The sequence below is a fragment of the Phyllostomus hastatus genome, unplaced genomic scaffold, assembly GCF_019186645.2.
Source record: "Phyllostomus hastatus isolate PE091 unplaced genomic scaffold, TTU_PhHast_1.1 phas_contig_5, whole genome shotgun sequence".
Lineage (NCBI taxonomy): Eukaryota > Metazoa > Chordata > Mammalia > Chiroptera > Phyllostomidae > Phyllostomus > Phyllostomus hastatus.
The window spans coordinates 3,907,672-3,933,777 of NW_025333897.1; the positions used below are offsets into that span (position 1 = coordinate 3,907,672).

Genomic DNA, 26,106 nt, shown 5'->3' on the forward strand with positions numbered 1-26,106 from the left:
TACACCAAAAGCACAATCGATGCAAAAAAAAAATTGATAAATTGAACTCTGTTGAGTTTTAAAACTTCAGTGCTTCAGAAGACTCTGTAAAAAGAGAAAAAAGAAGGAAGGAAGAAAAGATAAGCCACATATTATAAGAAAATATTTGCAAATTATTTATCTGATAAAGAATTTGTATCCAGTATATGCAGAGTTCTGTTCATTACATAATAAAAAGACAACTCAGTTTTTAATGAGCAAAATATATGAATAAACATTTTACTAAAGATGACACATGAAAGGCTGATAAGCATATGAAATGATGCCCAAGACTTCCAGTTACGATGGAGGCGTAGGTACACACACTTCGCCTCCTCACACAACCACAAGAAGAATCACAGCTAACCTCAAAACAAAACACAACCAGTGCTGCTAGAAAATCAAACAGTATGGAAGTCCAACAACTAAGGATTTAAAAAAGCCATATTCATCCAGACTGGTAGGAGGGGCGGAGACACAGAGTCAGGGCAGAGAGGACACAGTGCGGCATGGAGAGGCGGTGGTGACAGGGGAAGAGGCCATCCCACATTCAAGTGCAGTGGATAAAAATTGGGAGGGATACTTTTGCAGGGGGTGAGCCCAGCCCCAGGCCACCCAAACAGTCCAAAATTCCAGCACTGGAAGATAAAGTCCCATACCTTCTGGCTGCGGAAACCAGTGGGGTTTGGGGCTACAGAAGAAACTGCCGGTTTCTCAGGAGAGTCCATTTAAAGGGCCCACACAGACTTAGAGTGAGCGCAAACCCACCCACTCTGGGAATCACCACCTAGGCAACAGCTGAAAGGGAGCCAGTCACATGTAGGAAGTGGGTAAAGGGACTAGAAATGGAGTGAGTGCTGGACAAACCTCCAGAAGCCAGGCAGCAGCACAGTGCCCTCTCCAACCTCTTCCCCAACACAGAGCCACAAAGCAGTGAAGTGGGTTGCCCTGCCCTGGCAGACACCTAAGGCTCTGCTCCACACAACTTAACAGATGTGCTAAGGCAAGGAGGGAGTCAAAGCAGCTCTACCTCATACACAGAAACAAACACAGGGAGGTTGTCAAATTGAGGAGACAAGGAAATATGGCCCAAATGAAAGAACAGAACAAAACCCAAGACAAAAAAACTAAATGAAACAGAGAAAACCAACCGATCAGGTGCAGAGTTCAAAACATTAGTGATCAGAATGCTCAGAGAACTTACTGAGTATGGCAAAAACATAAGGGAAGAAATGAAGGTTACACTAAGTGAAATAAAGAAAAATCCACAGGGAACCAACAGTGAAAGGAAGGAAGCTGGGATTCAAATCAACAATTTGGAAAATAAGGAAGAAATAAACATTCAACCAGAATAGAAAGAAGCAAGAATTCAAAAAAACAAGAATATAAGAAGACTCTGGGACATCTCCAAAAGTGCCAACATCTGAAACAAAGGGCTGCCAGGAGGAGAAGAGGAAGAGCAAGAAATCAAAAACTTACGTGAAAAAATAATGAAAGAAAACTTCACTAATTTGGTGCAGGAAATAAACATACAAGTCCAGGAAGCACAGAAAGTCCCAAACAAGTTGGACCCAAAAAGGACCACACCAAGACACATCATAATTAAAACGCCAAAGGTTAAAGATAAAGTGAGAAAGCAGTTACCTACTTACAAAGGCGCTCCCATAATACTGTCAGCTGATTTCTCAAAAGAAACTTTGCAGGCAAGAAGGGACTGGCAAGAAGTGATGAAAAGCAAGCACCTTCAACCAAGATTACTCTGTCCAGTTAGTTATCATTTAGAACGGAAGGGCAGATAAAGTGCTTCCTAGACAAGGTAAAGCTGAAGGAGTTCATCACCACCAAGCCATTATTACATGAAACATTAAGGGACTTATTTAAGAAAAAGAAGATTGCCCTGGTCGGTGTGTTCAGTGGATTGGGTGCCAGCTGGTGAACCAAAAGTTCGCCGGTTTGATTCCTGTCAGGGCACATGCCTGGGTTGCAGGCCAGGTCCCCATTTGGGGGTGTGCAAGAGGCAATCTATTGATGTATCTCTTGCACACTGATGTTTCTCTCCCCCTCTTTCTCCCTCCCTTCCCTTCTCTCTAAAAGTAAAGGAAAAAATGACAGCAATAACAAGTGTTAGCGAGGATGTAGACAAACTGGAACCCTCACGCACTGATGAATGTAAAGGCACAGCCACTTTGAAAACAGCTGGGTAGTTTCTAAAAATGTTAAGCATAAACTTACCATCTAACAGAGTAATTCTGCTCCTATGATCTATATGAGAGAAATGAAAACATATGTCCAAAGACATATATGTCAATGTTTATAGCAGCATTATTCATAATAGCCCCAAAGTAGTAACAATCCAGATATCCATTAACTGGCAAACAGAGGCGCAAAATGTGGTCCACCCACAGAACGGAACAGTGTTAAGCAATACCAAGGAAAGAACGATACCCAAGTTCTGCAGCAGAGGCTTTGACACAGACTTGAAGAACTTACAGGTGCTCCCCCATTTTACAGGTGAGGAATTGCTGCAAAAAATAAGTGTCGATGAAAACCAAGTACTAAGCCAGGCCTTGCTGCACACATTGCCACGAGCCACCCAGGCAGGTTCTCAAGTCATCCCTCAGACAGAGCACAAGAATTTCTGTTTATTTCATGGACGAGGACGTCTGAGGTTCATCAGCCAAGAGCTCCAACCAGAGAGATGGTGCCTGACCACCTCCTCCCCCTTCTCACTGATGAAAACCCAGCCCCCTCCACCAGCCTGCTTTGCTTACCACCTGTTCACCTTTCCTTCGGAGAGCAAAGTGCTAACCTTCCCCCTACGGTCTGCCCTCCCTAGAGGGGCGGCTCCTCCGCATCGCTATCTATCTGGGCCCATCAGTTCCTCTACACTATGTATTCACATGTCTTCTCTCCCCTCCTTTCACCGAACTCCTCCTTGACCAAACAGCAAACTTTGCCTCGCCCCCTCAGAAAGAGCCACCTGACCCTGGCTGCAGATATGATGGCATCTGCCCTCTTACTGCCCAGTAAAAGTTTCACACACATACATCTGGGCACCCCTCTCCCCCAGCCAGGCGATGAAGTGTTGAAAGCTCAGCTATCATTGGTTTGGGGTCATTTTTTGGCCATGATCACCAGTAACAAATACACTTATATCTCAATGCAGTACATGTACACACCCCTAAAATGAAATCCTCACAAAACCATCCTTTGCCATCCATGTGATGTATGCCAATAGCCTATTCTACTCTAACAGCCTGTTTTATTAAACACAACAGTGTACACAACTCTCCAGTTCTGATTCTCTGACGCCAAGTAGGTGCCCAACAATTCAATTCATTTCTGATTCTAAATCCTGGAGTTAGCACAGGCCCCATAGCCACTAGCTTGGTGCCAAAAGACCACCCCCCTTCAGCACCAGTTCCAAGTACAGGGTGCCTATACTTCCAACCAATCACCCATAAATCAGGGTTCCCATAACCTCCTCTTCAAGTTAGATAATTCACTAGCACAGCCCATAGAACTCAGGAAAACATTTCAATTAGACTTAATGTGGTTTATTTTAAAGAACACAACTCAGGAACAGCCAGAGGGAAGAGACCCATAGGCCAAGGAGGGGCATGGAGGTTCCACACCCTCTCTGGGCACACCATCCTCCCAGCACCTCAACATGTTCACCGGCCCGAAGTCCCCACGCCCCATTGTTTAGGGTTTTATGGAGGCTTCGCAGTTGCTTAAATCACTGACCACTGTTGACTGAACTCAGTCTTCAGCTCCTCTCCTCCTCCTGGAAGGTCCAGAACCAAAAGTTCCCAACCTCTAATCAGGTTTGGTCTTTGTGGCAACCGGTGCTCCTTCCCGAAGGCCCCCTCCCATCACCAGTCGTCTCATTAGCATACAAAAGACACTCTGCAGAGTCCACTGGCTTTTAGGAGCTCTGTGCCAGAACCCAAAGATCCAAATACTCATTTTTCATTATACCATGACAGCCACCCACCGAATTAATTACATTACATATCATGGGTCACAACCTGTCATTTGTAAAACCTGTACTCCAGAGATGTTACTGAGAATATGACTGATTTACTAGCCAGTAATGTCCACGAGGGTGCTTGGAAGAAAATTCTCCCAGGCCTCAGTATTGGGAATGGCTTCTTCTTAGCCACTAGTCTGCTTTTGGCCAATGGGTATAGAATGTGTTCCAGATCACATTCCCTTCTTCATACCGTTTTGCAGGAAGCACAGTGATAAACTGTTGCCCACATCTAATACAACACTATTTAGGATTTTATAGCATGTACTAGCCTTACTTCTGGCTAAACCTCTTCTTTATTCTTCTTCCTCTGCCCCCCACATTCTCATTCACCCCTGCTTTAACCTCACATGTACGGGTGTGTTAAGGTGCCTCAAATCCATTTTGGAATGAGGCAAGATGAACAATTGTATCTCCTGGATGACAAGACCTTTGCCTTGTATTTCTTTGTATTTCTCCTGGAACCTCACATAGCCTTTTCCGCATAGTAGGGAATCTTTCATCAAATTTCAATTGATGAAAGGACAAATGGCGGAATAAATACTACTCTCTAGAAGCAACAGTGGGGTTAGGGGAAAGAGGGAGGGGCTGCTGACTGGTTCTGGGTAGCAGAGTGGGTCCAGCTTAAATATAACAATTTAGACTCTAAGACCCCTGTGCAAATACCTGGAGAGCCTTCAAACTGACATCCATTTTTCCACCTCTACATGTTTATTTGCCACATGTCCTCCCACTCGACTTGGCAACAATCAGACTTCTTTGTGAGGGTCACTCTGGTAAGGGTTGGTGGCCAGGCAGGACTTGGTTTCCACAATGTTGACATTTGGGCACACCAGCGATTTCCAGCCTTTTTCATCCCATGGCACACATAAATTAATTACTAAAATTCTGTGGTGACCAAAAAGTTATATTTTTGTCAGTCTGACAAAAATAGGTATAATCTTGACTGATTTACAAAAGTAATAATAGTAGTAGTGATTACCTAGCCTTCTTGCTCCAAAGTGGTTTTTTTATAATGTAGGTTTTTTTCCCTTTCTAAAAACAATTTTTTAAAGATTTTATTTTTAGAGAGGGGGGAAGGGAAGGAGAGAGGGAGAAACATCAATGTGTGGTTGCCTTTCATGCACACCCCACAAGGGACCTCGCCCACAACCCAAGCATATGCCCTGACTAGGAATCGAACCAGCTGGTTTGCAGGGCAGCACTCAATCCACTAAGCCACACCAGCCAGGGTTAAAGTGGCTTTTTTAAAAAGCAGGTGTATATACTTGTATATAAGGATTTCTGTTACCAAAAATTGATCAATCAGACACAACCTTATTATGTGATGTGACCAATAAGATGCAACTCTATTATATGCCCTACATATTTATGGTTCAAGACAGGGCATTCAAACTGGATGGCTCTTGTTCTGTTGGCTGCTGTCATTTTTTATTTGACAGTCTAAGGGAAAATAGGTCAGTGCCCCAGACTAAACAGCCAGGTATTGCATGTTCTAAAAATTCCTGTGGCAAACTGGTTAAAAGTCGCTGAGGTACACTGATGATTCAGAAATCAACTATAGAGTTTGAGCTGTTTCTAGAACAGGTAATGATTTTTCGCTGATTCATAGTGCTTGATGGAAAGCGACTTTTCAATAAGTTACACGAATTCAATATGGTGCACATGCTCAGCTCCCCTGTGCCCAGGCTGGTGGAATAGCTGGGGCAACAGACAAAGATAGAATCAGCTCAAATTAGGAATTAAAACCAGAGCCTTGGTACCCTCATACTGGTGCCTGTACCTGAAGTGCCTTTCCAGATAAAAATGAATGGCTTCTATGGGCCCACTGGAACTGCTCTGCCTTGGCTATGCACATCCTCTGAGGCCCTGTGGTCTGGTAGCCAAGAGTCCCTATGGCCAACAAGGATGGGGCAGCATGCGTTTCAGCCCTTTCCTGCCAAGAGTCTCCACAGCCCCCCTAGACCACCAAGAGAAGGTCTGCTCCCCTGGGTTCTTCATGAAGAGCATACACATACTGCAAAAAGTCCCAGGCAAGACTGTGTGCAACTTACTTTGTCTGAGTGATCAACCCACCAAGTGTGAAGAGGGGAAGGAAAGCCACATGCAACTGTTTCCTGGGGCTACTGACCACATCTACACAAACTGAGGTTTCCTTCAATTTGAAGCTTCTGAGGACTTTTCCACCACAAGAAGCCCCTATGTGATGAAAGCTCCTCTGCGCCAAGTCCAAAATTTCTTGAACATCCCCATGTTTTATCTTTAAAAATGCATGTGAATTTTGCATTCCAACCCATATATCTCCATTTGTTTTAGTGTCATTTTCCCCCAATCTTTTAGTAGAACTGTCCCTCCAGGAATAAGCACCACAGGCTTGCACCAGCTTCACAGACCTTACTGGAGCAACTTGGCCTTACTCCATCTGACCCCACATCCTGCCCTGCCAGGGACTCAGGGAGGCTGGAGCCCGCGCTGCCTGGTGCCCTGTGTGGGTAACAGGCTGAGGCAGCAGATCAGCCAGTTGGACGGGACATCTGCCCTCAGCTCATCTCTCATGGAGGGAGGCAGTTCGCAGAGCTGCAACAGGCCCCAAAGGCTTAGAGAGCTCGCCCACCCCACTGCACAGACACACACCAGCCCCCACAGAAATGACAGTGTGAGCAGTCGTGACCCTCAAGTCACTCTCATTGTGGCCAAAGCCAGCCCAGGTTGCCCGGGCCCAGAGCCTCATGACCCTCCGGTCTGGAGGTCACAAACTAGAGATCTGTGGGACTAGTTCACTTGGGTCTCAGGGCGTTACTTTCCCTCCCCTGCCAATATTTAAAAGTTCAACTATTAGAAGATTAACAATTTTAAAAGGTCAGATTGCTAGCTTCTCCTAAAAAAAACAAAAATCTGAAGACCTGGCAACCCTGGCTCTGCCCTCCAAATAAGGCAAATTGTGTCCCCTCCAAAGAACTCATATGTCCTTTACTTTGCCACAGTCCCTACCACTCCCCATTGTCTCATAGCACCAGTCCCACCCTTCATTGCTTTCCATGCCCACCAGGACCCTGTAGGCCTCAGAGTGGCCCACCCCTGCTCCAGCCCAACAGCTACCAACCAGTATGAGAGGGGACCACGAAGCCCAAAGAGGTGAAACAACTTACCTACCCTTGTTCAAAGGAACAATAAAAGCTGAACTATATGGCAACTTGTTTTAAATTTCATGAAGACTCCATTTCAGAGAAACATCATCACATTTCTACCCCAGCTTTTCTCAAGGAAAAGGGAGCAGGGAAAAGAGAGAATATTATCCTTGCTTAGCCTGCAAAAGTGTATTTAAAGTAGCCAGTATCTTCCTAATCAGAGTCCAGGAACCTCATGCGCTCTTGGCTGACACAGACCAGAGCAGACCTTGAAGGGGCACAACGCCTGGCTCCTCACAGCGCCTGCCCAGCCTCGAAGCCCCCTCACCATTGCAGGTAAGGACCTCAAACCTTGTGTTTCTGCATTTCGGGGGACACCTTCCCCAATGTCCTGCCCCAAACATGTCCCAACTGCTCTACCTTCATCTGAGGGCTCTGATGGGTCATGTGTGAACCTGAAAACAGACCAGCGGACAGACACGCAGCAGTACCCAACTAACAACTGAAATGACTCCTTCTCAGCAGGGCCAGGCACCTCATCCACAGCCCAGCGCACCCCCCGGGCTGGAGTCGGGCTTGGCTAACTGCCGGATTTGTTTTCGGGAAACCACTGGTGCCTGTGGAGTCCGATTAATAAATACCTGTGGGGTTTCCTTTGACAACGTTCTCCAGAGAGGGGCACTTTGAAACTTTAGGTCGCCGTGAGAATCATTAACAACACCACTTTGCCTGCGCCCCTGCCAGCGCAACCGCTGCCGACTGACTGCACAGCGAGCCTGAGCCGTGGGGCCTCCAAGAGGCTGTTTGCTGGTGTTATTGACAGAGCAAGACAGATAAACTGGCCTAGTTCCCACCTTAGAAATACCAAATCCCCTGGTCAGAGAGGGCCTCCCTGACCACCCTCTGTCTCTAAAGCCACAGCCACCTCTATCACATTTCCCTTTCGTCAGCATCCTAGACACACCACCTTCTGACACAATCGGATTTGTTTACTGGGGTATTGGGGTCCCCCCACAAGAGACTAAGCATCATGAAAGCAGTCTCACCCAAATTGCTTGCAGCCTTATCCTCGTATTTCAGACACTGCTTGAACTTAGTAGGTACACAACAAATCAATTTGTGGGTGAATGAATAGGCAAATCCATTATAGCCCACTTCTGGGGAAGCCATAGACAGAGGTGGCCTGTCAGAGTGTCAGTCAAAACCCGCAGCCACAGCATACATACCAAGGGACTGTGCCTGCGGCCTTGCCAGCACAGCCAGCCCAGCACACAACAGGCACTCCTGAAAACAGAGGCCTATCCAGAGTTGCATTAGCCGCTGCACATGGTCCACAGTGCTGTGGACCGGACAGTCCCCAGCCTTCTCTGGGGACAGGAACACTGTCAGACATTTGAAAAGGTGAAACGTTAAAATATTTTCCCAATCACCTCCAGTAACAACCTCCCTTCCGCCCTGTTACAGAAGTAGCTGGAGAAGAGGTTCCAGACACTCGGCCACCCCCGGACTCGTGTCCTCGGCCAGTTCACAAGTGACAGAACCCACACAGGCATGGCTCTGTCGCTCCTGACCCAGTGCCCGTTTCGGGGGTTGCTTCTATGATTCTTCCAGGCCTTTGCAGTATTCCACAGTAAAAATAAATGGAAGTAATTCATGTACTTTGTAAAAGAGCATTGAAACACTGAAGGGAGTAGAATGAAAAGGAGTGTCACCTTCCCCCTCACCTTGGTCTTGCTTCCAAGAGCCAACTCTAGTAACAGCTTCTTTTTTCATCCCTTTTGGAAATAGTCTGTGCACAAACGAAAGCACATGTGCAAGTCCTTTAAAATAAACATAGAGCATGCTGCCCTGCACCTTTTATTTCCCTACTTACTATCTCAGAGATCTCTCCTAAGGAGCAAATGCAGATGAATCGGAAATGAATTTAGCCCAAGTTCACAGTCAGAAACCCACCTCCTGTTTATTGAATGATTGGGAGAGTCGCCCCTAATTGGAGGAGTTGATCCAGGCAATCACATGTATCTGTGACTACCAGAGTATTGTGGCTCCTTTATAAACACCTGGTTGGGTGTATTTGCTTTGCCTACCAACCTGAGCCACCTGGACTCCCCAAGGCTGAACCACTGGGAACACCCACAGCCACACACTGCCAGGCTTCCGGGTTCCCAGTTCCTGCAAGCACTCCATGTCTCTTTCAGAGGCTCCAGGAGACATCTGTCTCACTTTGTGCCTGCCTCAACTACCAGGTACAGAAGGCAGCACGGGGCCAACAAGAGTTGGCCTTAGAACTCTGAAGGAAGTTCAGGAGAGGAAGCTGGCACGTGGTCTTGCATTACACTTAAGGGTGTGGACAGGGCCATAGCTGCCGGTGACACAGGGGAGGCTTCACTGAGTTCTATGCTTGATAAGTAACCATTTCACCACCAGAGTATAATAAATAATTTCTCCAGGAGTCTGGGGTTGTATGGGGCCCCTCTCATTGGAGGGATGGATGCTGGCAATAGAAACACCCCCATTCCCTCCTTTCTGCCTTCCTTTTCTTCATACATTCAACATACATTCACTAGTAGTGATTCTAGACCAGGCACAGTGCTAGGCAGTAGAGAAGTAGATGTGTCCCATAGAAAGCAGAGAAAAGAAACATGAATACAATAACTGGACATCCCCCAGGGCCCCCGTATGCCTAAACACATGGACGGGCCAGGTGAAATACTAGTCTCTAACACAACCAAGTTCCAGCCAAGAAAGGGCCTGCTCCAGGTGCCAGAAATGAGACGGCAACCCAGAGCTAAAACCGAGAGTCAGACAGAAAGCTGGGCAGGCCTACAAGTTTAGGGAATAGATGGCAGGCCTCGGGGGAGGCTGGGCTCCCAGCCAAGGCCGTGGAGCCAGCAGACACCTACTTCAGAAGGTTTTCTGCTCCAGTTCTCATCCGCACGGCTTTCAGGATCTGCTGGTTCAAGGCAGCCCTCTGATTCTGCAGTTTGCTCCGGCCAGTTTGTGCAAGGGGATTGCAACCCTACAGGACAAGGAGAGATGCCCCATCAGAGGTCAGCCACTCTAAAATCAATGACAACATTTAATGTAACAGAAAATGATTTTAAAACTAAATTTTTCTGAAAATAAAAGTAACAACAACATGGAAAATACGTGAAATATTGGAAAGTATTTTTTTTAAAGCCACTTATAACACAATTCCAGAGCAGCCACGGTAAATTGGTTTCTTTCCTCCCCGGGGTATTTTGTATACATGTTACTCTTCCACATCAGCGGCTGTGTCGGGAGTCCCCGGGATGAGCCCCGAGTTTAGAGACTCGCTAGGACTCGCAGGATGCAGCATGTAGTTGCACTCATGGCTAAGACTTCTGATGGCCGCTGAGTAAGGATGCACAGACGGCTCATGGTGGAAGAGACAGAGGCAGATCCGGAGGAGTCGAGTGCAAGCTTCCTTGTGCTTGCTCTCTCCCATGAGAGTTCACACTGAGCACACTCTCCTCCCAGCGACAGGGATACCATGTCTCTGCCCAGGTTGGCCCATATGAGAATCAATGCCCAGGGGTTTTATTGGGGGCTGGTCATAAAGATACCTTCCTGCCCAGCACGTACTGAAACTCCAAAATTGTAGGCTTCCAGACGGAAAGCAGGTGTTCATTATAAACCATGTGGTTTTTACCATCAGTCTAGGCACTGTAAGCCAAACTTGTCAGTTAGGGGATGGAGGCAACACTCCAGAGAGCCAGGGTGGGGGCCTGGCGTGGGTGGGAGGCAGCAACCTTGCAAACAAGTCTTCCTAGGAATAGCAGCCTCAGGCCTGCTATGTTAACCCTTTCCTCACAGGGCACATAAAGGTTATCACGTTTTTTCACTTCACAGTCTATCATGAAAATTTCCTTTATTACGCAATGCTCCTCAAAACAATGGTTTTAATGATTGTATAATATTGCCCCCTCTTTTTTTATTTGTTGATTTTAGAGAGGGAGGAAGGCGGGGGCGAGAAAGAGAATCGCTAATTAGTTGCTCCACTTTTTTTACGCACTCACTGGTTGTTTCTTGTATGTGCCCTGACAGGGGATCAAACCCACAGCCTTGGTGTATCAGGATGATGCTCTAACCAGGGCTACTCCTTTTCTAGGATTTACTATTTCTGTCTAGTTGGACAGTTAGATTGTTTCCAAGCATCTGCTATTATATAATTATTTGATGTATACTTGTAACCATGAAGTTTTATAAACCTCAAGTGTTTCCTTTAAGTTTATTTCTAGGGCAGTGTGATGGGGTCTAACCTCTTTAAGGACCCTCACACACCAGAACCCAATTATTCTCCAGGAAAGAAAAGCATCCCTATTCTCTGTCCCCTCCCTCTCCCCAGCCATAGGCAAACACTAATCTACTTTGTGTTTGCATATGTGAGGTCTGTCTGGAAAAATTCCAGCCATTGTTAAATATAACAAGAACAGTTTGAGAGTTTGCACTACATGGATGTAACCTGGCAGCCAAGGAGAACAGACTGGCATGCGCATGTGTAAACAATGACGACTTCACTGTACTAGTCAGTGGGGGTGGTAGACACTGTTGAGTGAGCATGTACATTGTGTGGGTGTCACATTCAAAATTACTGAGCAAGTAGAGCAATGAATCTGTATCAAATTTTGTATTAAGTTTGAACATTTGTCCATGGAAACTACTAGTATCGGGATGATTCGGAAAGCTGCGGCTATGGACAACTAACTGTGATTGACAGCTTCATCACAACAACGCACCTCTTCATGCATCACACCTCGTGCAGATTTTTTTTGCAAAACATCAAATTGCCCAGGTGACTCAGCTGCCCTACAGCCCAGGTTTGTTACCCTGTAACTTCTGACTTTTCCCACAACTAAAGTCACCTTTGAAAGGGAAGAGATTTCGGACCCTCAGTGAGATTCAGGAAAATACGACGGCAGCTGATAGCGATCGGGAGAACTGTGTGAGGCCCCAGGGTGCCCACTTTGGAGGGGACTGAGGCAACACCCTCCTATGTACAATGTTTCTTGTATCTTGTATCTTCTTCAATAAAAGTCTCTATTTTTCATAGTATATGGCTGGATATTTCTGGACAGACATGGTATTTGCTTATTCTGGACATTTCATGTAAGTGCAATCATACCAAATGCGGTCTCTGTACTGGGCTTCTGTCACTTAGCATCCTGTTTTCTAGGGTCGTCCGTGTAGCCAGCATGTCAGTCCTTCACTCCCTTCTGTCCCTGACCGACACTCCACTGTACAGATCCACCACATGTATTCATCCATTTGTCAGCTGGTGGGCATTTGGGGGTGCTTTCACTGTTTGGCTATTGTGAATAAGGTTGCTTATTTATGTGTAACTTTTCACGTGGCTGTATGCTTTTCCCTTCTCTTGGCTACATATTGAGGAGTAGAACTGCTGTGTCATATGGTTAATTCTATGTTTCACCATTTGAGGAGCTAGTGGCCATACTATTTTACATTCCCACCAGCAGTGTAGAAGGGTTACAATTTATCCATACCAGCACTTGTTATTGTTCATCATTTTTATTACAGCCAACCCACAGGGTGTGGTTATCTCATTGTGGCTTTGATTTGCACTCCTTTGAGAGTTAATGATGTCAAACATCTTTTTGTGTGCTTATTGGTCATTTGTATACATGGAGAAATATCAATTCAGATTTTTTGCCCATTTTTTTAAAAGATTTATTTCTCCTGGTTGGTGTAGCTCAGTGGATTGAGCGCGGGCTGCGAACCAAAGTGTCACAGGTTCAATTCCCAGCCAGGGTACATGCCTGGGTTGCAGGCCATAAGCCCCAGCAACCGCACATTGATGTTTCTCTCTCTCTCTATCTCCCTCCCTTCCCTCTCTAAAAATAAATAAATAAAATCTTTAAAAAAAATTTATTTCTTTTCAGAGAGAGGGGAAAGGAAGGAGAAAGAGAGAGAGAAACATCAGTGTGTGGTTGCCTTTCACGTGGCGCCCACTGGGGAACCTGTCCCACAATCTGGGCATATGCCCTGACTTGGAATCGAACCAGTGACCCTTTGGTTCGCAATCCATGTTCAATCTATTGAGCTACACCAGCCAGAGTTTTTTGCCCATTTTTAAACTGGATTATTTGTCTCAACTTATCTGTAGAGTTGAAAAGTATTATTTTTAATCTCTGCCAAGTTTTGGGGTTTATGATTTTACTTATTTACTTTTAGAGGGAAGGGAAGGGAGAGAGAAAGAGAGGGAGTAAAACATTGATTCAAGAGAGAATCAATGATCAGTTGCCTCCTGCACACACCCCAACCAGGGACCAAACCCACAACCCTGGCATGTGCCCTCACCAGGAATTGAACCAGTAGAGACCTTTCAATTTATGGAATGATGCCCAACCAACTGAACTATACCAGTCAAGGCCTGTGCCAAGATGATATGCAAAAACAGGTACCCTCGTCTTCCAATCTGCCTTTATTATTAGTGAAGGTAAACATTTTTTCTCACATATTATTGATCACTCGAATTTCTTAATGAATTACCTGTTCTGTCCACTATTTCCTGGGATATTTGGATTACAATGTTTCATTCTGAAAAGCTTGAGATGCAAATAAAAGTTTGATTCCCACCCAGCAGGTAGAAGCCCTGGGCTGTGAGGGAAGGCTCCGTTCCTTTGTGAAGCTTATCTTGAGGTTCTGCCCACTGGTGGGGCTGCGTGAGGCACTGGGAGGGCTGGTGGGCAGTATGAGTGAGAGGACCGCCCCTTCTCTCCAGCTGCGTCATTGCCCTGGCAGCTCTTCACACACCCAGGCTCCCCTACCTCTGTCCACGCCACACCCACGGCCTCCACCTGGAGGAGGGAGAAGTGGTTTATCTCCAGCTCCAACCTTCTCAGGGATCCCCATATCAGTGGCCTTTGGACAAGTAAGTCAGAAACAAGTTATGTTTCTCCTCCCACAAAGATTTCTCCTTCTCACTTCCCAGCTTGTTGCCACCAACCTGTCCCCTACACAGCCCTCCAATTTCAAAGTACACAGAGATTCAGAACCTGAGTTGGAATGATCTTAAAGTCAACATCTTTCAAATTAAGTGATTCCTGATTTAAAATAAAAATCAGGAAACTAATGGTCTTTTTTCGGATATGACTCAACCATCTTTAACATTAAGCTAATTTAATATTAAAGGGCTAAAATAATTGCTAGCCTCTTTCCTTTCCACGCCATAAAATTACTGTGAGGGATAGTTCAATCTGACGCAGAATTACATGGTTCATGAGAGCAGTGTTCCATCTGACAGAGAAGCTTTAACAACTAATTCCTTTATGTACATTCCCCGAGCTAAGATAAGCAGCCATTCCAGCTCACGGATAAGAACTTTTCTTGCTGCTACACTTTACCCAACTTCTGGCTGGCCTGGAATGGCTACACCCTAACCAGCCCACAGATGTGGGGTCAAGTTTCTAGATAAGACATTGGAATGTTTAGGATTAGATTTGACTGAGTAATTGGACACAAATGAAATTACTTCTTACTGACAAGTAAGAATGCCGGGACTGTTGGAGACACCAGAAACGCCCAAGGGTTATTGGGAAACTTCCCAGAGCCTTGAGAAGTGAATCTGGGCAAGACAGCGAGACAGACCCTCCACCCCCAAGATCACCAGAGGCTGTTCAGCCATCCACGTCCACTGGCCCCTTCTAGAGGTTCTCTGCTGGTAGGCACCCACAGTCCTTGCCTACTTCTTAGTGCTTGATTGGTTTACAACAGGATGTAGAGGTGCTCCAACACTGGAGTCTGTGCCAGGGACCAGGGCAGCCCCTGCTTCGCCTGGGCACCTGGAGCGGGAAAGGGCAACTGAACTGTCCTAGCCTCCAGGATCGCTGTCTGCAAGCCTTACAGGAAGGTGAGTCTTTCTCCTGTGTGGGCTCTGTCGGTTCCCTCACCACACTAAAGTTTGGATATTTGCATCAGTTTCAGAACATGGAAGGACAGTCCAACAGCCAAAACTCAAGGGCAAGTGAAACCTCAGCTCCATCACTAGCTCTGTGCACATTTCCTATGTGTCAGACAGCCGACGTGAAGCCAGAATCTCAGATCCCACACTCTAAGGGTTAGAGGTTAAGTGAGCTACTGAGAGGTTAAGTAGAGGCAGTAAGGCTGGGCATGAGACTTGAACCCGTGACCGTCCTGACACTCTAAGACGGGCCGTGAGGCAATGTGAGCAGCAGGAATGTGTGGGAATGCTGGGGCAGCTTGCCTGCCAATACCCAGATACCCCTCACAGGCTCCCTGGCTGAGGGCTGCCCAGCATCCCTGTACATCCCTTGGGCACAGGGACATGTGTTCTACTCTCTCTCCTCACAGCCCAGGATGGTCGGACGTGGTAAATCCACACTCTCATCCCTCCTTTCCAAGGGGAAGAACATCTGACTCATACCAGGACATTTGGAAGATCAAAGGCCCCTGGTCCTGAGACTGGTTTAGGGTGAGCACCTGACAAGGGACAATCAGAACCTTTCAGACTTCATTTTCCCTGTCAGCTGTGAACCTTGCAGGGCGTGGGGCTGGGCAGCGGTAGCCAACTTACCACAGCAGGGGAGTGTCTCCCCAGACATGAAGCCACCCCAGGGGAATAGAGCTAAGAAACTGAATCTTGATGGTACCATTTGAGCCCTAGATCAAATTGGGCCTGAAGCCATTCCTCTGGACTCCTCAGTTACAAGAGCCAACGCATTCACTTTTGAAACTGAGGTATAATTTACATATAATGAAATACATAGATTTTAAGTACCATATTTTTCAGACTATAAGATGCACTCCCCACAACACCCCCCCCCCACACACACACAGTTTGGGAGGAATAATGGTTGTTAATGCTGCTGTTGAGTTCTGTTTACATTTACATTGGTGAAATATTATGTTATTTATGTTATTAAATATTTTACCACATTTTTTGCTTCAAAATTTTTCCCTATTTTCCTCCTCTAAAACTTGGATGCGTCTTATGGTCCGAAAAATACTGCATAGTTCATTGAGTTTGGACAAATGTATAAACTTGTGTAACCACTGCCCCAATTTTTTAAAAATGGAGCATTTCCATCACTGCCAGGCAACCAAAACTCTGCTTTCTATCACCATAGACTTTTGCCTGTTCTAGAACTTCACATACATGGAATCATACAAGTATGTATTTTCTTGTGTCTGGCTTATTCCACCCAATATTTGAGATTCATCAATATTGTTGCACTTAGTAGTTTGTTCCTTTTCAGTGCAAGTAGAAATTCATTCTAGGGATGGTTTCCCAGTGTTTATCTGCCTAAACCATTTTGGATTAGATTTTTCTGGCACCCGCAACTTAAAAAGTCCTAACTTAGAATAAGCCCACCTAGAGTGAAAACTATATTCGTCAACATACACCTGCATGCCCTTAGTGTACAGTCAGATTGCTCAGCTGGGAAACAAGTATGGAAGAACAGCACCTTGGCAAAAACTGGAGGCACTTGATTTGAAAGAGAAGGATACTTAACTTACACCTGCAGAGATTGGCTCTGGAAAGGTAAATAGGCCAGGCCACCAGGAGGGCAGACACAGAAGGAATGGATCAGTCTTTCCTCCCAGGCTGGGGGCCCGCTCTGGGCAGTACCTGGCGCCTGGCACCCCCACCCCCACCCCACCTGGAGAACCAGTGGGGTCCTTCTTACATGCAGCCACAGATGCAGCCCATACATGTAGATGTGTCTGCAGCAAATTGAGGACACAGTGTGAACTGGGGGTCTCCAGGCCAGAAGTAAAACTGAATGAGGGATGCCAGTGCAGGGTCTCCCGGCTGGACACCATCACACGGGGCATGGGAGAGCAGGTGCTTTTTGCTGCTTCTCTAGTGCAGATATTTTCTCTACTTTTCTCACTCCTTCCTAGTCACAAAATTTCTCACTCAAACACCAAACTGGAAAACAGAATTGTTTATGAGTTAGCTAGAAGCTGTCAACCAGAAAACACATAAATAATATGCAATACCCTGCAATACACACATACATTTCATTTAACTCTTCACCTCACACTAGAGTTTCAGGGCAGGCTGGATGAACAGAACCCAGCTTTTGCACATCCATAAAATTTAAAGCATGAATCTTGTAAAGAGCCCTCCTGCCCTTCCCAAATCTCCACCAGGGTTGCAAACCGAGGTTTAGGTGCTCTAGCACCTCAACCCATGCACGCACAATACGAATCCACACTCAGCTGTAACCTTTAACTAAAGGCTCCCTTCAGCCAGTTCTACAAACCTTCATAAACACCTACTGCGTGCCACTCAGTTATTTTTCAGCATGCTGAATGAATAACAAAGATTAACAATCACTAAAATTTCCATGAATCAGACTGGACTAATGACCTGTTTACTTCAACCAATAGTCACCAACAGCTAACAGTTCTGATCTAGAGGGAGGGTGACTGTGTGGGGTAGGGTGGGGTGGGGTGGGGGCTGGATGTGTGTTTTGTACACTTCCATAGTGACCTTTTCTACAGCTATTTGTTACTTTTACAGATAACTACTTCTTAAGTGGCTTTCGATCACCTGCCCTTTTTCCTTCTTACAACCCAGTTTGAACCCTGGGGCTTTCTGAGGACCAATGGCCATAGTGAGCTCTGGGTCTGACCAGATTAGAAGGGCTTGCATCTCTCTCCCTGTCTGGGGCTACAAGCTGGAGACCACACTCCTGCTGGCACTCCTTGCTGTCTGCTGTGACAGAGACTCGGTCCTCTGGCTGGGCTACACCTGCAGTTTCACTGTCCTCTGTGGCCACCTCCAACATAGGCTTTGTGTCACAAGACTCTAGTACCTGAGCCAAATGAGGAAGTGGTGATCAGCCTAAAGCCAATGCTCGGTCTCATCAGGTGGTGTCTTGGAATAGGTCCAAATAGCCCCAGGAAGCATGGGACATTTACAGTGTTACAGCTCATCAGGTTGACTCTCCTCTGAGTCACCATGAAAATTCTGTTTCTGCCAGGGGACCCCTCCTGGCCAGGATCCCACATTGTGAGAAGGTATTTGTCAAACACACCTCTGGGCTGTCGGTGAGCACCAGTGCAGCTAGGCAGACCGTCACCATGGTCAGCCTGGGTGCATGCAGTCTGGGCTTTAGGACTTGTCTCTGACCATGCGGGGTCTAGGGTAGGGAGAAGACAGCATCACAATCCGTCACATCCTCTTTCCTCCCTCCCCTCCCCACAGGAAAAAATTCAATGCTCCAAGGTGATGGGTCCAAATACCTGGAGGGACATCATCCCCACCCAGTAAAGCCAGAGCTAACGAGCCCCCATGACCTATGCCTTGCGGATCGGCCCAGCAGACTTCCCCACACACGTGTATCACATGAAACTACACCCCACTAAGATGAATGGTGCAGGGAAAGAACTAGAAGCTTCTGGGTTTGAAAAAAAAATCTCCTGCCTTCTGTGCTGGAGGCTCCAGGAGGCACAGAGTAAACAGTGGCCATAAACCAGGACACTGTGAACCTAGGGGCCCTGTCCAGCCAGGAGGTTCTGCGAACAAGAAACAACTTCTCCTCCAGCTCTTGAGTAAAAACAATGGAACTAAATTCATTTTGGGTCATTAGCATTCCCCGAGGATGCAGAGGCAGAGATAAGGATGCACAATGCCGCACTTGTGCTGACTCTCTTCTTCCAAACAGTGCTAAACCCTTTCGGTTAGGCCCTTTCATCAGTCCCGGGCAACTGGCTTTCTCTAGGTTTTTTTTTTTTGGCCAAAAACCAAGTAGGTTTTACTTCAGGTTTTAGGACCGCAACACCTGGAGAGCCCTGGAGACGGGACCTGCTCTCAAGATGCAGTGTGTTGGAAGCCTGCATTACTCTGCATTCACTACAGGCCAGAACACACATTCTTCCAAGACTTTCATTAAGATGAGCACAGAAATCTGGGGAAAAGCAGTTCCATTTCCACTGGTCATTCTTTTAGGAAAGTAATTTGTAGTGCTAATCTTACAAAGCTGTGGTTTCATGTAAACATTACCATAGAGAAAGAGAGAAAAAAAAAAAAACCTGAGAAACCAGAGAAAAGGGAAACATCGCGATAAACCAGTGTTTTATTTTTAATCCAGAGACCCCCATGCTGTCAGCCCAGGATGCCAGGGTCTGTACTGGGGGGTGCCCGTGCCAGACCTGGGGCTAAGTTGTGTTTGCGTCCTTGGTTTCATGCACAACCCAAGAAGACCCTGACTTACCAGTGGGCTTCCCTTTCTGCCAATGATTGTCTCACATATTCAGGGACCAGGCCCAGCCAACAAACACAGTGGACTTCTAGGCATTGAGTCTTCATTGTATATACAAGTCACACAAAATGAACCTGAAGCTGTAGATATGGACTGTGGACTGCCCCCCACTCCCCGTTTTTTGCTTTCTGGACTAAAGCAAAAAAGGCGGTTCCTGTCCAAGCATGGGCCCAGCTATCAGACAAAATACCAACTCCCATGACTGCTCAGCACCGCAGGACATGAGGTCCAATGCGAAGAGGGCCCGTACTGAGTCAGGGTCTAGTGCACCCCAGTACCTGACAACAATCAGGCTCAGAGCTGTCCTTTAATAAATGCTTTTGGAAAGAATGGAGCAGAATGGCATTTTTGTTTTCTTTTTTCTTCTAAAGATTTTATTTATTTATTTTTAGAGAGCAGGGAAGAGAAGGAGAAAGAGAGGGAGAGAAACATCAATATGTGGTTGTCCCTCACGCACCCCCTACTGGGGACCTGGCCCACAACCCAGGCATGTGCCCTGACTGGGAATCAAACCAGCAAACCTTTGGTTCACAGGCCAGTGCTCTATCCACTGAGCCACACCAGACAGGGCTAGAATGGCATTTTCAAGAAAAGAGGAAGGGGAGGGAAGGTAGGATAAAGATAGCAGGATGAAAGAGAAGCTCAAATTTAGTAGAAACTAATTTGGTCCTGTAAAGGTGGGCAAAATCCCAAAAGTCCAAAGACAGGATAGGGGAGCCTGCTTGGGGAAGAGCTATGTGATGCTCTGGCTGCACCTCCAGCCTGAAGGATCCTCACCATTCCTGGCTGGCTCACCCGGCTAAAATGTGGCAGCTATTTCCAATCCTGGCCTCCCCACTTTCCTCCTGGTTCCCCCCCACAGCTTCTCTTCTACCCCTTGAATCTTCAGCAAACCCAGCCCACGCAAACGTTTTCATCTTCAGCTTTAAAAAGGCTCTAGACTTCCTCATTCTAAAACAAACCTGCCTTCTTCTCTCTTCTCTAACCCCATCTCCCTCCAACAGCTATCTTCTCTGCCCTTTTGCCCCTGCAACTGCCACACAAATTTTTGGTCCCAAATCTCCATTCACTCATTTACCATCAACCCCCAAAGATCTAAACCCTAAATCCTAAAAGACTTAAGTCTTCTGACTTGTCAACCTCACCTTTCCACTAAAAAGACTCTCTTCTGCCCTAACCAGTCCCTGACCAGTGTGGCTCATTTGGTTGGAGCACTGCCCCCTAAACCAAAGGGTTGTAGGTTCAATACCTAGTCTGAGCACATACCTAGGTTTGGGGTTTGATCCCCAGTCAGGGCGTGTACTGGATGTTTCTTTCTCTTTGTCTCCTCCCACCCCACTTCCTCTCTCTCTGAAAGCAATTAAAAAAAAAAAAAGTCCTTGGAAGAGAATAAAATAAATAAGTAAAAATGAAGACTCTCTTCTCTCAGCTTCCTCCAAGCTGTGGCCACCCTCCTGGCTTGCCTCCCATGTCTCTGACTGTCTCTTAAGTGGAGGTACTATTCCCTTCTGTCTTGGGTCCTTTTTCACAATATTCTACACTGGTGCCCCCCCCCAAAGTCACATCTCCACCCAGGGTGCTCTCAGGGCCACCAGGTCCATGGAGTGAACTCCTCCTGGGACCACCATATGGGGGCCTTAATTCCACCTGCTCCCACACCCACCTCCGTGGTCCCCCATGTCAGTGAGGCACATGACCATCCACTCAGACACCTAAGGAAATACTTTGGATTCCTGTCAGCACCACCTCCCAACCATATCCCGTCCATCAGTTCTTCCCTTCCCTGCAGACACTGCTGTTGTTCAGGTCCTCATTTCAGCCTCCTCACTGGGATCACTGCCTCTGGTCTGAGGTAGGGGTGCAAGCTAGTAGGCAGGATGGGTGGTGAGGCACTTTGCCACAAAGTGGTATAAACAGCACTTTATATAACTGACTGAAAAGTCATCAATAGTCCATGTATCAGAGTAGGAAGGGTAGAGAAAATGGAGATCACAGGGGGCTAACCCCTAGGTTCCCAACTCTAATTCCTCCCTGCCTGGCTCCACCATTGCCTCTCAATACCCTGCCTGTCAACAACTTAGCTGTCAAAGTTATCTTCTGTGACGTGAATCTCACATAACTCTTCCTGCATTAAACACTTTGATGGATCCCCAGCTCTCTTCCTGTGTATCCAGGAAGCACTTACCCCTCCACATCACAAGCGTTCACAATTCCAGGCCTTTGTCCATGCCCTTCACTCTACCTGATGCGCTCTATCTCCCCCTCTTCACCCTTCTCTACCTTTCATTCAAAGGAGCATTTGTTTCAGGTCAACGAGCTCCTATCACAGATCAGGAAGGGCACAACGTCGGCACCTTTTATTTCCTCATACAAAGAACATTCTTTGGACTTGTATGATGTAGCACAATAATCATTACAAGGCCTCCTTTGCAAAAAGATGCTTCTCATTGTAAACCAGTGATTCATCTTAGTTCGCACCCATTACTCTCTTACCCACCACCACAGAAACTGCATCTAAAAACATTCAACTCCGCATCCTTTCAGGGTTCGCTGGCCATCACCTCCTTCCTGTGCACATCCTCCCGCCAGACAACCCGTTCTGGAAGACTTGGGAACATCACCCTCACGGGTGTTCTCCATCTCTTCTGCTCCTCCCTTGGTCATTTCCCCAGAAGGTACTCTGGTTCAGGTCTCCGCTGGTTCAGAGAAACAATCGAGGGAGGATATGAAGTCCCAGAAATAGGGAGCAACTTGCTGGAGGCTACAGAGCAATTTTGTGGGGGTGGCAGTCAGGCTCTGAGGCCCTAGGAACAAGATCTAGTGATTCCCAGGCCCTGCCTCCTTCTGTAATTCTGTGGCCTGTGATCCTCTGTCCCAAATGCCACACATAATTAGAAGTTATAATCTTGTAATTCCATAATGACATCTTTGAGCTTAAATATACCTTGAAACTACTTTTTTTTAATGCTAAAAGCAATTCACTTAAAAATTTTTTCTCCAATGTGTCCTTACCTGTTTTCAGATTTCCCTCCAGTCCCCACCATCCCCTGGGGCCACTGCTCCTCAGCAGAGAGCAAAAGCCTCACCAGGAAAATGAAGGAAGATGCCAAGTCCATTCACCACTGGATCATTAGGCTTTTAACAATTAAGAATCGATTGTTCTGTGGAAACAGTTTCACTTCCCTATTTATAATTACACTTTCGGTCATGTATCTTATTAAAAATAAAAAAGCAATTACAGTCAACCCATCCAGTCAAACCTGGCCAAGCTCCAAAGGCTATTTTTAGACTCTCAGGGACCTGCAGGAAGGGTGGAAGGAGTCACTGTGACTCCAGCCTCAAAAAGCATCTTTATAGCCCAAACCTTGCCACCTGCGGGCACCCGAGCGCCCCACCCCCACCCCCAGCCCCGCTCCGCAGGCTTGGGTTGTTTTTTGAGGGACTGGGCTGTGGACTGGTATCTCCAGGGCGAGAGGCCTGTGTGTGTACCGAGAGTCTGCTGGAGAAGCCAAGTTCCCGCGAAGCCCTCACTCGTCCCGGGTTTCTCCAACAACCAAATAAATCACTCGTTTACCGCGCTCACGCCCCAGGCGACTTGGGGAGGGGAATGACGCCCGAGGTCACCTCCCACCAGCAGCTCTTTCCTGCCCTCTAAACAATCAAAGAAACGGATACTGGAAGCATTCTAGAGGCAAAAGAAGACCGCCAACCTCCACCACCCGCCCCCCGACCCCCGGGATGGTTCTTCTATCTCCAGCCGTGGCCCCGCCAAGCGCTCGGGACCTAACCTGCAGCGCTGCGCAGGACCGGGTCCCTTCCCCAGGCGCACCCTCCCGGCCCGTCCACCGCCCGCACCTGCGCGGGGCCGCCCCAGGCGACCCTCCCAGCCCCGGAAGCCACCTGCTCTAGGCGGCAGGGTAAGCGGCTGCCTCACTCGAGCCTCCTCCCTGGGGCGCCCCAGGCCAGCAGGCTCCCTCCAGCTCTGGCCTGGTCGACCCAGCCTCACGCCCCCAGCCCCCTCCATCGCCAGGGGGAAAGGAGGTCTGCAGCCGGCAGCTTGCAGCCCGCAGCCCGCAGCCTGCAGCCCGCAGCCCGCACCCCGCAGCTCGCCGCCAGCCCGAAGCCACCAACCTTCCGAAAGTAGCCGTCGTTCTCTTTCTCCAGAGGCTGGGGGGCCGCGGGCAGCAAAGCGTCAGTCATGCTGACGGTTTGGGCACCGAGAGCAGACTGACGCCGGGCAGCCGCTCCGGCCGCAGAGGGCGCCCTGACCCGCCCCGCCCTCGTGGCCGCACCTCCAGCCCCGCCCGGGCCCAGGCCACTAGCCCTAGAGACCGGGCCTGGCCAGCCGAGGCCACACCCCCTGCCCCGCCCCGGCTCCTGATTGGCGAGGCCGACCCGGTGCCCCAGGCGGATGGCGTGCCGCGCGGAGAGCTGGGACCCCTGCGCTCCCAGCTCTCCCTCTCCAAGCCTCGGGGACCTAGTTTGGGCGTAGCGTCTCTATCCGCCCCGCGTTTCAGGGGCGGGGCGGGGTGGTCTGCGGCTAGGCTAGGCTAGGGACCCGGCCCGTCTTCTAGAGCCGTGGGGCAGAGGCAGGGAGCACTGTAAAGTCGCGCGGCTCCTCCGCGGAGGAGCGCAGGATCCAGAGGGCAGTGATGAAACCCAACACCAAGTCGAGGGCGCTGCTGGAGCGCTGGGCTCTGGCTGAGCGGTCCGGAACAGCTTGCCGACGGAAGGGACCCGAGGGCCGAGTCCGCGACGCTGAGGGAGTGTTGCCTGCACCACCGAGGTTCTGGGACGGGTGACTCAAATACGTTGGTGCGGCGGTCAACTCCCTGTCCCCATCCCCACTTCAGAGACTGGTGGATCGGCTGGGAGATGCAGACGGCTCTGGGAGACGGGGTGTGCCCACGAAGGGATGGATCCCCAGAAGGGGTTTTGTGCTCGAGAGACTCGGCGGATGTCCTTCAGCGCTTTTCTTAACCACCACTCAAAACCTCAGTTTTTTCAACTGCAAAATGGGGCTGGGGTCGCCGTCTGCCTGGCTGGTCGAAAGTACTACGACGCAAGTGCGTGTTAAAGCTCCTAGCCGGGTGAAGAGACGCGCCTGATTTAGCCAAAGGGGGACTCCGGGGACGGGGTTCCCATTCCTCTCTCACGCGCCCTCCCACTCCACCCCACCCCCACACGACTCACCGATAGTCTCGGGGACAGATACCTGACAGAACAGGGTCCCACAGCCCTGGGCTCGAGCCAGAAGCTCCGGGCCAGGGGAGCCATGCCCCTCCTGGGAGCCGTGCTGCAGTCACAAAACCCTTCCCCCAACCCATGGACGCCTTTGTGCAGTTGCCTCTGCGTTTGGCGGTCGCTGTAGATACCACAGGTAGAACAAAACAACTTAATTTTAAAACAAGCCAAACGTTTACTTCTCTTAAAAAATAAAGGGGGGAGGAGAAAAACGGGGACATCTGTAATAGTGTAAGCAAAATATATATATAACATTTAAAAAGGAGGTGCATTAGGAGTTGTTTGAAAGTTTTGAAATAAATAATAGCAACAGCCAAGAACCAGCAACCAAGTAAATGTCAAAAAAAAATCTACCTGTCACTGCCAACTCTGAGGTGCTGCGCAAGAAAAGGCGTTTCTGGAAAGAACTGTCTTAATTCTAAGAAAGAACCTGGAGAGCTTTAACCAGCTCAGCGCGGGGACAAGCGAATGGGGAAACTCTAGCAGATGCAAAAACTTCCCTTCTCTCTTAGGGTCAAAAATATCAAGTTAATTTCATCATGTCAGTCATTCTATAACTGATCCATTGCCCTGTAAAAGTACCAGCCCTGGGGTTGGGAGTTAAAATTAGTTGTTTCCGTTTTGGGGATCCTGGGTGGGTGGGTCAAAGAGGTGTCCAAACCGCGACTCCACCGGTGGCCTGCGGCCCAACACAAAATCATAAATTTACTTAAAACCTTCTTTTTGCTCAACAGTTTCTGTTAGTGTTTGTGTATTTAATGTACATTTGTAGTACTACTTACTACTATTGCTACTAATAAAATTATCAATGGGAATTCTACTCCAGCCAGAATATTTATAGATGTAATGTTTCATTCTCAAGACCCTTCTGCAAGTAAGTGGACTAAATAATCTTAATTTGAGAAGACTAAGGCTCGGAGAGTGAAGTGGCCGATGGCACACTCCTCTGCGACTGTGGTCAGTTTTCATTCGGGCATGCTGACTCCAGTTTTCAAACGATCCTGCTGTGATCGTTTCCTGTCAGCTTCATATGTTTTCATCTGCCATCTTGAAGCTCCAATCACTTTTACAATTTGTCTCATATGTGTATGTGTCGCATGTATTGTTATTGATTTAATCATCTTTAAACTTGCTCACTTTAAACACTTTTTTATTTTTTATTTTATTGGTATTAGAGTTAGAGGAAGGGAGGGAGTGTGGGAGAGAAAGAGAGCAAGAGAGACAGAAACAGAAAGAGAAACATTGGTTTACTGTTTCATTTATTTAAGTGTTCTAACTGGGATCAAGCCTGCAATCTTGGCTCATGAGGATGACGCTCTAAGCAACTGAGCTACCCAGTAAAGGCACAAACGCTATTTTAAAAGACAACAAAGCCATAAGCACAAAACAAGCAGCACTTTGCCATATA

General features: G+C 47.7%; 1 protein-coding gene across 1 annotated transcript in view; it reads right to left on the bottom strand.

Annotated features, from left to right (window-relative positions):
- Positions 1 to 23,716, bottom strand: part of RHPN2 (rhophilin Rho GTPase binding protein 2) — a 52,245-nt gene extending 28,529 nt beyond the window's left edge. The window contains exons 1-2 of the mRNA XM_045846725.1: positions 23,586 to 23,716; positions 10,083 to 10,198 (exon numbers count right to left, since the gene is read on the bottom strand). Of these exons, the coding sequence (XP_045702681.1) occupies positions 10,083 to 10,198; positions 23,586 to 23,654 (185 nt within the window). The 5' untranslated portion in view covers positions 23,655 to 23,716. The remainder of the gene's footprint in view (positions 1 to 10,082; positions 10,199 to 23,585) is intronic.
- Positions 23,717 to 26,106: the final 2,390 nt, after the last annotated feature.